Source organism: Talpa occidentalis, unplaced genomic scaffold (genome assembly GCF_014898055.3).
Source record: "Talpa occidentalis isolate TD23 unplaced genomic scaffold, MPIMG_talOcc4v2.1 talOcc4.15, whole genome shotgun sequence".
Classification (NCBI taxonomy): Eukaryota; Metazoa; Chordata; class Mammalia; order Eulipotyphla; family Talpidae; genus Talpa; species Talpa occidentalis.
The window spans coordinates 27,464,510-27,478,449 of record NW_023601543.1 but is presented as its reverse complement, the minus strand read 5'-3'; the positions used below and the strand labels follow the sequence as shown (position 1 = coordinate 27,478,449).

The 13,940-nt window shown below is 39.0% G+C and overlaps 1 protein-coding gene across 1 annotated transcript in view; it reads right to left on the bottom strand.

Annotated features, from left to right (window-relative positions):
- The window catches only part of GUCY2F (guanylate cyclase 2F, retinal), a 98,761-nt gene that overhangs the window by 64,903 nt on the left and 19,918 nt on the right, over positions 1-13,940 (bottom strand). The window contains exons 4-5 of the mRNA XM_037512086.1: positions 4,528-4,882; positions 3,038-3,122 (exon numbers count right to left, since the gene is read on the bottom strand). Of these exons, the coding sequence (XP_037367983.1) occupies positions 3,038-3,122; positions 4,528-4,882 (440 nt within the window). The remainder of the gene's footprint in view (positions 1-3,037; positions 3,123-4,527; positions 4,883-13,940) is intronic.

The window sequence follows — 13,940 nt, the reverse complement described above, 5'->3', positions numbered from 1 at the left end:
CCCATTAATTTGCAGTGAATGTAATTATTTCCTACAAATCAATTACTACACATTGGCGTTTATGATGTCTGCCCACAAGGCCAGGTTGGTCACCTCAATTGCAATGACCTGGCAGCTCAAGGACCTGGAGGAAACCTTGGATTAGTCCCGGTGACTGTTTTGTTCTCTTTTGTTTGGGGGGCTCTGACAGCTACAGTTTGGCTTCCCTTTATCCATAACCCCTTATGGTCACCCTGTGGAATGTATTAAAGCTAAGTGTCAAAGTGGGAGGAACAACCGCCAAAACAAAAGACTGTCGGTTGCCCTGGGAATTCTGCGATGTCACTGTAGCTTTAAGTACTCGCAACCCTGTAAGTTTTCTCAGTGATTCCACTGGTTTGTAAACAAACAATTAATGTGTTTCTAATTGTCTGCCAACAAATATGTCCCTTATCACTGTGGGAGCTGCTGCCCTGCAGAGAAAATTAAAAGAGCCCTGTGGTGAATTCTTGGGTAGAGAGCATGAATCTTTTGGCAAAGCAAAGAAAACATCACTCCCTCACTTATCTGTTTCATATGTGTGGTTAATTGTCTTGAAGCAGGCACACCTGTAAAAATAATCATGCCACAGAATACTTCTCTAGCAGAAAGAGAACTGAACTTGCAATCCAGGGACCTGGGGTGCAGTGCAGATTCTGTCATTAATTAGCCAGATGACCTTGGATAAATAATTTAACCTCTTCATGCTCCAGTATCCTCATCTATCTAGCAGGATAATGGTCCTTGCATTACTCACTTTATAGAGTTGTTTTGAAAATCAAATGAGATAATGTATGTGAAAGTGCTCTGAAAAGCATGAAGCACTATGAAAGTATAAGGGCTCATTATTATCATTATCATCATTAGTATTACAAAGCACAGGGGAGCTGTAGAGAAAGGCCCGGCAATCTGGTTCAGAGTAGGGAGAAAGCAGAAGTTCAAAGAATCCTTTGTTTTTGGGGTGGTTGGGTTCTTTGCACGTCTTTCTTTCTGAAAAAACTTAAACAATCAAAACACACAGAAAAGGAAGGAAAGGAATCACTCTCCTGCAAGTAATCACCATCTATTACAGAAACTCATCAGCTGCTCAGCTCTTCTGATTGCAGCCATGGTGGGCAGAGAGGGAGGAAGGCAGCAAAGAGAGGGCATCTTTTGTGCTTTGTTAGCTGAAGAACCAAGGACCAAGTGACTCTGGGAAATGATGTGCCTCTCTCCCATCTCTGAGTTTTCTATGACCACTTGAAGTACCAATTGTCTCAAACTCATTTTCCTCTCCAATCATTTTCCTCTCTAATCATGTCCCTCTCCAATCATTTTCCTCTCCAGTCTTCTTTGCCCTTTAGTTCACAACTCCAAACACCACCCCCCCGCCATGATTTTTTTTTCCTTTTGCTTCCCAAGAATTTCAGATTGGACTCATTCTAAGTCCAGAGAACCAGTCCATTGAATGGGGAAGACCAGTGAAACCAGTCATTGTGTGTGGGAGGGGAGGGGAGATGACAAGTCACATAAGCAGCTGAGTGACTCCAGGATCCTTTGGCATTGGGTAGCCAGGGTCTACTACACCTCAGATCCAAATTTCCCTAGAAGGGGAAGCTTTTTGATTGAATGAAATTTATTTTCACTAAGTTTCTAACGATGTTAATCAAATTCTTTATTCTTTGGCAGTTAAAGACAGTCAATTTTGTCCCATATCACAGTTACAGAAATGCAAAGAAAAACAGCCTTTGAACTGGCATCTTTATCAAGTGTATTTTAACAATTCATAAACTACCTACTCCTTTGTGTGGTCTTACCAAATTTCCAATATGGAGATGTTGGATAATAGTTATTCACAGTGTTGCCAATATAGTAAACATTATGAGAAACTAACACCTGTTACAGTTTCATCCCAGGAGTTCAGGGATCATTCGAATATCAGAACTGAAGGGGCTCTTAAGGATCCCTCATTTTATAAATGAGAAAATTCTGGCCAAGAGAGGCTTGGTGTTTTGTCCAAATTTAAACAGCTATTTAATACACCCTAGACATTTTTTTCTCTTGGAAATCACCCAAATAGTTCCACTCCATTTCCTACCAAGTTTGTGCCATATTGTTGTCAGAACCACCATTACAAAGTGGTGACAGGGGTGTGGCTTGCAAGATGGACAGGGTGGTGCTTGATTTCATTTTTCACTTTCCCCAAATCATCCTGATGTGGAGAGGGTCCAACTGCTAAAACACAAAGATTATAAGAAAGGGGTACCACATTACGCCATCTGCAGCCATTGATCCCCAATGCTAAATTGTTTCATCACATTAGTTTTTTTTATCCATTAAGTGATTGGAGGGAGAAGACAAAGACTTGACGATAATGATGTCAATGATTAGATAGGACGTTTTTGTCCAGAAAAGAACAGTAAAAATATGGAATATGATCCCCTGGGCAAAAGACTTGAGAGTCAAATTAAGGATCCTGGACTCCCAATAATCAGCAGAAGAGTTTCGCATGCCTGGGATGGAGATGAGGTTTTCCATTTGTTGAGCACCTATGAGTCAGGTATTGTTCTTTATTTAATCCCAATTACGATCCTTGGAGCTATTACCATGATTCCAAAACCTTGGATTCTAGCTAAAGTCTGCCTAATTCTGGGAACTTATTAAAATATGCCAATTGCATTCCCTACTTATTCATAGCATTTGGGGAAGGAGGTTGTTTAAGGGGACTCTGCCTCTGAAAAGCAAGCACAGATAGGGAGCAGACAAGCCCTATTTGTTCTCTAATTTCACCGCAGCGTTGAGAGCCAGATCTACGCACAAGCCACAGCACTGACAACACAGCTGAGGAAGTTATTCTTGGCATCATGAAAACACTTCACTCTAAATGGAGCCGGTAGGAATGGTAAATCACTATGGAAAAACGAAAATCAGTGGGTCATGTAATGAGGCAATTGTACCGAAACATGACTTCCTGGAAATCAATATTAACAAGGCTATTACGGGCTTGTATTTTTATATACAAAAAGAACAAAAAGTGTACCTTATAAAGTAAGCAAATCCATTAATAGACAGCAGGGCTATAAGCAAAGCAAGGCAGACCATCACGGCAAAGGCAGGGTCAATGCCTGCAGAGAGCAGGAGGAAGAGGAAGAATGGCATTATCAAAGAGAGGCAGTAAATAAAAGGCACCACAGAGTGAGTCCCCGTGCTTTCTGGTGACTCTAAAATCAAGCCACATCTACCTAATTCCATTTTTCTACAGCACAGTCTGTCTTGTTGACTTTATGGACACAGAAAGCAATTTCACTGTTCTGAAGCAAAACCACTCACCACTCTGACAATAACAAATCACATGAATTAAGGCTGACCCGGGTGTTTCTTTGGAGGAAAAAGTCCACGAATGGAAAACTTTGAGTACCTTAATTTAAGTTGGACAGCAATAGAGTACTTGAGAATAAATATGTTATCTCACCTGTGAATGGTAAGTATTATGTTGCTTTCATAAAATAAAAGACCTTTTTTAATTCACCCGAGTCCACTCGTGAATTATAGATGAAATACATAGCACTTGTCCTTCAAGAATGAGTTGGGTTTGATAATTAGTATTTTCATCAGGATGTAAATTGGTCTCTGGAAAAGCTAAATATTGAAATCGATTACTAAGATTTCAGTGGGAAATATATGATGATGCGAGTGAAGTAGTTGGTTATGTCGTGTGAAAGCAAACTAAGAATCAAAGTCCATTTCAGCTAGATGCGTGTGGTTTCAGGAAGGTGATGTACACTTCCATAGGTGTAATACAGCTCTTTCCAAAGTTCCCCTCTGTGTCTTAGAGGTTTGATAGAGCTTTCCCTCTTTCACAAGCTACAGGAGGTCCATCACTCAATCAAACCACACATATTTATTGAATGACTAATGTGTTGGGCAGTTGGGAGGCATAAGAATTATAAACTATGGTTCCTGCCCTCAAGAAGCAGTGTGTTTGGGAGGAGAAGACACAATCAGTACATGAGAAACAATTGAAAAGCAATTTTGTGCTAAGCGGTGAAGAATAGACTTGTAGTTCAGTGGGAGTTCAGAGAGGAGAGGAGAGCAGAGCAGAGCAGAGGAGAGGAGAGAGTGTAGATAGGGCATCTGTGTGGTGGGACCTGATTGACAGGACTTGGATACATCAAGGGAAGGATGGATGATCTTTTTGGCAGGTGAAGCAATTGCTGTTCATAGCCTACAGAAGATCAAGGAGAAGATTCCTGCCTTCCTCTTATTAGAGTAACCTCTCTGCAAGTGGAATCATTTTAAAAATGTGTGTTTTTCATTGTGGATGATTACTCAAGGTTGCAAAGTACCTCTCATTGTCCATATTATTTTAAATTAGTTGCGCAGAATGCCAAGATGTTTATTTGACCTGAATGTAAATGACTCACTATATGACTATTCCAATGCTGAAATATGACTTCCCCTTAAAAAAAGCTTCTCTTGTAACCCAAGCTAAGCCAAACTGACTTCCAGTGATTTTTTTCCATTTCTTACCTCCTCGGCAGATCTTCCCATCTGCAAACCAGCATTTTGCATCTGCTCGAGGGGGCCTGCCACCAGGAAAGTGAATGGGTGTCTCTCCAGACCGTAGCAGCTCCGTTTCCATGTCCACAGTGTAAGTACTATGGAGTTCCCATTCTTTCCAGTTGGTGTCCAGGATTACATATTCTGAAATTCCATTTCCATTTGAATCTGTCCTTATCAACTGGTTGAATCCATAGAACTGCATGTTTCTGGAATGCTGAACCAAGCTGGCAGCACTAGCCCGTCCATTTTCTTTCATAGCATTATTCATGGCTTGTGCGATAAAGTAAATTGAATTGTAGATGGTTCCAAACAACGGTGAAACCTATTTTTAAAAATTACAATTATCTTGAGCCCTAGTCGCCCTAGAGCAATCTCAGAGTGTATTCCTAGCCTGTGTTCATTATTATGGGCTGCACGTCTGAGTGGAGGAGAGCTATGAAGACCCAGAGGAAAAAAAAACAATTGTTTCTGAGGACTTGCTTGGTTTCTCCCCTGAATTTTTCTGTTTTTTTTTTCCCCCAGGCCTTTACATCTTTAAATATATCAAATATGACAATTTTACGAGCAAACCAAGTCATACACAATATATTTTTATGCTCCTAAACTAAGAAAGTGATTTAGAGTTATAAAGGGGCACTAAAAAAATACAAGTATGGAATAGACAAGAAGTGCTCAAAGGAAATTTACCAGGTTAATTATTGGTGTATCATGCATAGAAATATAATTTGGCTGGCACTATTAGAGTGGTGGGTATGTATGGCAGGATGGTAAACAATGTGTCTCCACAGTCCATGTCTGTGTCCTGTCTTAGTTCAAAATGGCTATTCTCCTAGACATATGCTCCCCAGAGACAGTGAACACTAGAATACAGTTAAACATATATTCCCACAACGACCTATGCAGACACACATACTGACACATACACACCCACTAATACAGAGCCAAGTGTTGCAGTATATAGAGAATGTAGGTTTTCATCATGAAGCTTTATCTCCTCTTGGTGTGCAAAGTGGCAAAGCTTTGGCGAGAAGCCACTGTAAAGCAGTACAACTGGTAAGGGGAACAGTCTGACTCGGCTGCAATAAAAATTAGGTAAGAACAACAGCATTTGTACTATGATGCACTGCTCATTAGCCTTCTGCATTTATTTTTGGAATAAACCTTCTATCTTTTTTCCAACAAAGGATGGAGGAAAAGCAAAATATCTCTCCCTCCTCCCCCCTACAGGGTCCATGGCTTCATGGTTTTCCGTAACATTTCACTTCTAAGATGGAGTTCAAGTAAGCAATGGTCACACCATTTTACTGAGCTTTGGAGAAAGCTGATACTTGCTACTTTGGTTTCACAAGGTCTAGAAAGCTATCCTCTTGTTACAACCTTCATCTGAAAAAAAAAAAGGATTTTAAATTGAGTGAATTACTCTGTGTGTTGGAAATACAAGTCAAGATGCAAAGGGGTATAGCAGCTGATAAGACACTCCCATGCCTTTTTAATGTAAGCTGAAGGTTTTCAACCCTGGCTGCATGTTAGAATTAACCCAAGGAGTATCAAAACCACCAAAGCCAAGACCCACATAGACCCATAAGATGAGACTATTTGGATTGAGAATTCAGTAATCCACAGTATTAAAAGCTCTCCAGGGAATTCTAATATACAATGGGGTTTAAAACCAACAGTACAGAATAAGACACATAGGCCTGTGGTCACTTCTTAATGACATGATCTTGGGCAAGCTATCCCCTCTCTCTGGGTTTCAGTTTCTTCCTCGCTAAATGAGGATACAGAATCATGAATATCTAAACCTCGGAGATCATCTGGTCCAACTAATCCTACCTTCTAGATAGAAAAAGGAGAGCAAGAGAAGCTAAGTGATTTGTCAAGGTCAAGCATGCATAAAATCAGGACTAGAACCCAGGTTTCCTGCTTCTTCATCTGGCATTCTTGATTGAAATAGATGTTCCTTGGTGTCCCTTTTACCTCTGCAATTTCCCACTCTGTCTCATCAGGGACCAAATTTACCTTTCAGAGATTTTTGATTGGCATTTATATGAGTTCTTCTTCACATATGTGGTCTTTTAACTCTGGAGTGCCCCAGTCTTTGGTCCACTTCTCTACCTACACTCTCTCCCTTGGTGATCTCTTCCGGTTTCATGGCTTTAAATACCACATCTATGCCACATATTTCTACTTCCAGCTCAGATTTCTTTGCTAAACTTCAGACTCACTTACTCAACTGCTTAATTTGATATCTCTACTTGAAAGTTAAATTTCAGTGTACCACAAATTCAACTCCTGATCTCCCCCTCAAATACTATTGCTCCATCTATAATGAGTCTTGTTTTATTAAAAGCAACTCCATTCTAAAAACGAGGAGCAAAAACCAACACCTCAGTCTCTGGAGTTGTATTCCACTCCTTTGTTTTAACACGCACTCTAGAAACAGGCAAGGTGAATAGATGACCAGTGCTGCCACCAAGAAACCCACACTTAGTGGCCTAGCACACACTGAAGTCCCTTAAGGGGTTTTCACTAACTCTCCCTTCTGACATCCTCAAATGCTCCATTTAATTGTCTTTGGGATTTCTGCAAGAGCCTGCCTGTTTTCTGGGGCTTTGGTAGGTTATGACAATAAGTGAAGGCTGGAAGGTGGATAAAATCAATACTAGTAAAACAAATGAGTAAAAAACCACAGGGCAACAAGCCCTTAAAAACAGGGAGAATGCTAGTATTCTGTTTTGAAAGGCACAGAGCCTTCTGAGAAAGAGACTGCATCTGTCTATAGCCAAAACCAAAGACTGAAACTCTTAAAACAACACCCTTCACCTCTGATTTGACCCACCCCCCAGGGTTTTCAGCCGACCAGGCTACCTGCCCTTTGTGCTTTTAGATTGACCCTGGTTAGAGCTGACTAACGGCAATTCCCCAAATGACTGAAACCTGAAGCTTGTTCAAGATTCCCTAGCCAGCCTCTACCACATTGTGCCTGCACACACACACACACACACACACACACATACACGTGCACACATGCACACATGCATGCACACACATGGCCACAGAAGTGTAATGGAGGGACCCAAAGTGAAGGAAAAGAGCATAGCTCTAGCAATGGCACTCAATTTGCAGAACAGTGACTGTCACAATGGCCCACTATCACTGTGTGACTTGGATTTGTGTTCCTGTTTCACCCATTGTACCCTCAGCAATGGAACTGCCTGTTCCCGTAAGCCAAAAGCACACTCTATTAGCACACTCTATTAGCACTGGTCACAAAAGGTCTCTAGTTGTAGCTGTTGCAAATAATGAGAATGAGAAGAGGCAGAGGGTAGGACGGGGGAGCAAGGACACTCTCCAAAACCCCTTGTCCTTGCTTCTAACTAAAGCCCAAAGAAGCAGCACCAAGTTGGCAAGAACTTCAGTCAAATAGATGACCTTGTTGACATCACAGCCCGGAACTGTGAAACCACTGATGACCCAATCTGTTGGTTTTTCTTGCTATATAGATCTGACCATCAATAAGTGAATGAATTTTGAATAAACGACTGGTAATTGAAACATATCCTTAACTGTTAATCAGTGACTTTAGCTAGCTCTCCCCTATGCTTTTCAGAACTTGTGTCTAAGAGAACAAGATCTGGGCTAGGAGCAGTGATATTTGAATTTGTTCAATTTAATGGTTCATGTTGTTGTTAAGTTGACTATCATCAGCCCAGATTTACTGTGCTTAAAAGACACAAAACTGGCTTCCAAACAATTTTGTCCCAGAAAGTGTACATTAAAACCCACCTGACTTGTAGGGCATCACTTAACGGACAAAATGGCAGCATCACTTCTCAACAAAAAGTCAGGTATTTTCAGAGATCAACAAAGCAAAGAGGAATTGAAATCTTGTTACTAAAGGTGTTACCTCCAATAACATGTGATCTCAACCCTTGAATTTATCCAAGAGATGGCTAATAGCCCAACCTGTTTGATAGGATACTGATGAACACAATACCCTTGCTCTGTATAAAAAGAGGTACAAAGACCATTATAGCCATTGTGAGATACAGATAACCTTTTCTGACAATCTTTCTTTTAAGTGCCATCCTGGAATATTCCATTTATAACCACATCTACTCCAGACACCCATTTTTAGGATAATGGAAAGCAATGGGTGCAAGGAACTGAAGGTTCCCCAAGCTTGCTGAGAAATACAGATTTCCTTTACTTAGCCGAATAAGCTACATTTGGAAATATATTATATATACATATTTACATATGTATATATACACAAAATACATGTTTCAGCCATCTGCATTTACAGTAAATAGCATTTCACTGAAAAATATTTGAAATACAATGAAAGTGAAGAATGCATGCTGAGGCAGATACTATTTTTATTATAAGTTTAAAAATAAGTTTTAAAAGACATGGAGGGCCTAACTAAATTTATACCAGTCTGCCATCAAAACCCATTCTCTTAACTACCATGTTATATCTGAACATAACATATACTTGTTAAATTAATTAATGGACTGTGATAAGCCCACCAATAAAAGAATATCACATACATCCATTTGTAACATTTTTTTCCTTCAAGGACATAATTGAAGATCGTGAAATCAAGATCTTTCTCCTTCACTCTCTTATTACTCTCAAATATCACTTCCAAATAGCAAGAGCAAGGGACAGGCAAATTAAAACTCCATATCTGATGGTGTTAGGACAGGTCTGTAACCCGAAACTACAGAATGTGAAGGTGGAAGCTGTTCTAGGAGTGGTAACTGATTAAGCAGAGTAGAGGGTGATTAAACCTAAGTGCCTGAGGAGGGGAACATTAGTAAGCAACAAGCATATTTGCTCCCTGAAATCCTGGAAAGACTGAGGAAGTAGAGGCACCAAGTGCTATAGAAGCTGGGGTGAGGAGGAGCACTGTCCCCACCTCTTCCAGGGAGAGTCAGAGCTCAGCAGGAAACAGGTTAAATTGCTTCTGAACAGCGCTAGAGAGTTGGGACACTTGACCCAAAGGAAAGGATGAGTGAAGAACGTCACAAAAAAAGAATGATGAAGTTAAAATCTTCATATTTAATAGGAGCGTCCCAGTCTTCATTCCCCAATATGCTCCTAAAATACTGAAATTCAGAATTATGATTCCCAAGAAGGAGACTGAAGCATTCAAAGTGATGACCCCAAGAGGCAATATCTATATTGACCAAAAAAAAATAAAAAATAAAAAAAGTTGGTGAGCCAGTTGCCCAATACAGAAGCCGACAGATGAACATACACACCTCATAGACACCACATACATACACCTTCAAATCTGCATTTTACAGTTTCACTCTTAAATATGAGCAGATATCCAGGATCATTGTATATTTAAGGAAGGCTTCTAATATGAAATCGAAAGAACAAAATAAATGAGCATGAAAAGTTAGAAATTAAGGAAAACACAGAGAGTAGAAAAAAACTTCAAAAATCTCCAATGAATATGTTCAGAGAAATAAGAGAAAATGCTATATTCATGAAACAAAAGCAGGATGCCATTAAAATAGAATAATCAAACAACAAGAATCCACTCTTGGAATTTAAAAGTATGAGAGCAAAAAATTTTAAATCAGTATAAGAGAACAGAAAATTGAAGAACAATGATATGGGTGATACAAGAGAATTAGTCAATCAATTTAAAAAATCAACCTAGGAAGTCTCATATCAAACTAATATTATCTCCAGAGAGAGCAAAGACAAGATTGCTAAGTAAATTATCAAAGAAGTAAATTTCCTAGATAGAATGAACTTCTAGTTTGAATGGCCCCACCAAGTGTATAGTATAACACATGTCAAAGACCCAGATGTTGTCATGAAATTTCATAACATTAAGAATAAAGAAATAGACCCTCTCCTGGTGGTGCAGGCGGTTGAGCACCACGCTGTGAAATCTTCCGCAGATTCTGCAGAGCCCATTCGATCCCCGCCGGCAGGCGAGGGTCCCACATGGCGCGGCAGACCTCTCCTGTCTCTCCCGCTGCTCCCCTCAGCAGTGTATTTCGTCAGTCTGCCTGTTCTGTTCCCCGCTCTGTCTCTGGTGAATCCTCTCACCCTCCCACGCATCTGGCCTGTACCCCAGTTCTTATATAAACAAATAAATCTTTAAAAAAAAAAGAATAAAGAATCTTAAATGCTTCTGGGGAAGGAGTGAAAACAGGTTGCACAGAAGGATTAAGAATATGAATGACATTAGCGTTCTCAACACCAACAGTGGAAATGAGAAGACAATGTACCATGTCTTCAAAGTGTTTCACCTAAATTTATATATTCTCAGTCAATAATGAACTATAATATTGACTTTCAGATGTGCAAAATCTCAAAACTTTAACTCCTACGTACCTTTCTCAGAAGCTACTAGAGGATGAGTTCCACAAAAATCAGAGTAAACTAAGAAAATGGCAGTCACATGAATCGTGAAATTGTGGATCTAGCCTAGGAGAAGGAGAAAGGGAGTGTCCAGGGTGACGAAAAAAGAGATCCCAGCATAACAGCTGTGCAGCAATGTCAGGGAGCAACAAGTTTAGATTGGAATAGAAGGACAGAGAGCCCCAGGGAAAAAATGATGTTGGTAAGGGATTTAACAGGTTTTACCAGGTTTAAAAAAAAATTTGTGAGGATCCTGCAGCTTTACCAGATAGCATAAAAAGACTTAGAAATTCAAATTAAGGTAAAAAAAATGTAAAATAATGTAGTTAGAACTCCAGCAAAGATAAAGTTATACATGAATTGAATAGCCAACATGATGTACATCATAGATCATCAGTGAATGGAATTTAGATAGGTGTAATATTAAAAATAATTTAACTGAAAATTGTCAGATAACTATGGGGGGTCTGAAGGAAAGTAAGGAAGTATGTATAAGAGTTGACAATATCAATTATATTAGGATGTCAACAAATAATACCCAAAACTGATTAATCAAGACACCAATATTAAGAAACATAGAGGAAAATACCAGAATAAACAGCTGAAAGTCATGAAAGTGGTTTCTTCTAATGAAGGGCAAGAGGGAGGCTTAGAACTGCTTTGTTGTGGATACAAACTTTTTAGCATTTCTTGACTTTTAAAACTATGTGTATATATCACTTAGATAGTTTTATGGTCATTTGTTTTTACTTTTTAAAGAAACAAGGGCATGAATTACAAGAGCTTGCAAACCACTGCTATAGGCAATGCAGTCTTGATATAGACATTTCAATCCCACTGGAAGTTATTGGGCAAAGGAGAAATCGGGCCATCTTTTCATACATTTGTTTACTCATTCACTCTCTGTCTCTTTCACTAGAATTTAAATCCCATAAAAGCAGGAATAAGTGATGTGCTAGTAAATGTTTAGCAACTCCTCTAGGAGAAAGGAAAAAAGCCCTTATTTGTAACACTTATCAATTTCTGTGGTGAAAATACTCCCAATGTCTGATCTCAAGCTACCAATATTATGGCACTGAACATGGAGTTGGAAAAAGTTGCTTTTGTGAACTAGCATCAACACACCACTGACAAAAATCCTTGCTTGCTCGTCGTTCAGGTGCTCAATAATTAGTTGTTGATCTATTGACTGAATAGGGAAAAAGAACAAGAGTTGATGGATAAGCAAACACTGATCTACAAAATCTGATCTGAGGAAATACCATTTATAATTCTGAAATCAAAATAATTTGGGAAGCTGGAACTATTGAGAGACCCTCTGCCTGCCAGTACTCACAAAACACCAAGAGAATAGTCAGCTGAAGTCAGAATGTGACTTAGATGCTAGATCATGAACAATCAATACGGTCCTCTTGGCCCCAAAGGAGAAAAAGCAGAAAGCTGTGAGTCAGGAACTCTGTTAGTCATTTTATACACATTACTTTGTTTAATCTTTACAACAATTCTAGAAGATGTACATCATAACCCATTTTACAGATGGGAAAACTGAGAAACAAAAATGTCTAAGTAAGTTGCCCAAAAACAAGGACACACAGCTAATAAGAGTGAAAACTGGGATTTGAATCCAAGTTGTCTAACAACTTATGTGCTTTTTTCTGCTATACTATCTTCAAAAACTCCCTTCAGCAAGATAATTTAGAAAAAGTTTTTTTTTTTTTCACAAATGTAAAGATAATTATCTCACCCTTCTAGCATTGTTTAGTTATGAAGGTATAGTCTAGGCACCTGCAAAGTGGGGGTGGAAATGTATCCAAACAAGCTTTTTCATTGGCTCAGGATTCTTTGTTTTAGCTCTTTCTATTTCCTTGTCTAAAGCAGAGTACAGGCTGCCTAGCAACCAAGCTAATGGCATCTTTTTTGGGGGCCATAATTACCTTATGTTTTCCACAAGCTCAAAGGGATTGGATCAGATATTAAGAGTAGAAGCTCTGAGTTTTTTGTATCAAAATATCTGCTCATATAGATATGTACAGTACACACATACACATGCACACACCTTCCTCCTTCCCTCTGTTCTGTGATTAAAGTAAAAAGATGATTTAGCCTGTATTTATGTGATAGCCATCACTGGCTAAAAATTAACGAAAATTCACCATCTGGTTGCTTGCCTATAAATACACCAAAGAACTGCTTTGACCAACCATCCTTAGCAATTTTAAGGATTCTTGAGCAAACTGACAATTTTTTTTTCAGTGCGTGTCTTCTAAATTTTTATTTACTATTAACATATCAGTGGTAATAAAGTTCAAACTCAGCAATGTTAGTATCTCTGCTAATCACTTTTTTATTAGAATAAGAATTTTCCTTTCAATACTTAAGACAAAAAGAGGTAAGCAAATTTAAGTTTCATTTTCAATCATTTATTCAGAGAGAGAAGAATCCCACAGGACAAAGAAATAAAGGATGAATAAAAAGGAGGATATGATGGAGAATGTGAATATTAGATATAACCAGCCTTCTTCCACACTAACATTATCCCAATTTTGTTCACACTTTTCCAGCAGTCATAGGGTCAGTGACAATGGCCTCATTCCTCTTTCTAAGTTATTGGTTTAGGTAGGATGGGGCTCAAGAAAGTGTGGGAAGAAGTCTCTATGAGGAATTTCTGGGAAAGATTTCCTCACTCTTAAGGAGACCAAGAAAGGGACATTCCCCCTTTTTGTCTCTAAACAGCACCACCTGTGTGTGACATCTGAAACTCTTGCAGCCATTTTGGGGCTATGAGAATAACTGATTTATCTGAGCAATTTAGCATGCTAAAACTTGTAAAGTGGAAAGTTGAAAAGAACCAGTTCTGGATAAAAAGGATAACAAAATTGAACTGCTGAATTAAGTGACTCTGGAGCTTTCATGACTTCAAATTTTGAAAAAAAAAAAAAAATAGGTCATTTGGTGTTAAGATACTGGTTTCTGGCAGCCAGAAGCAT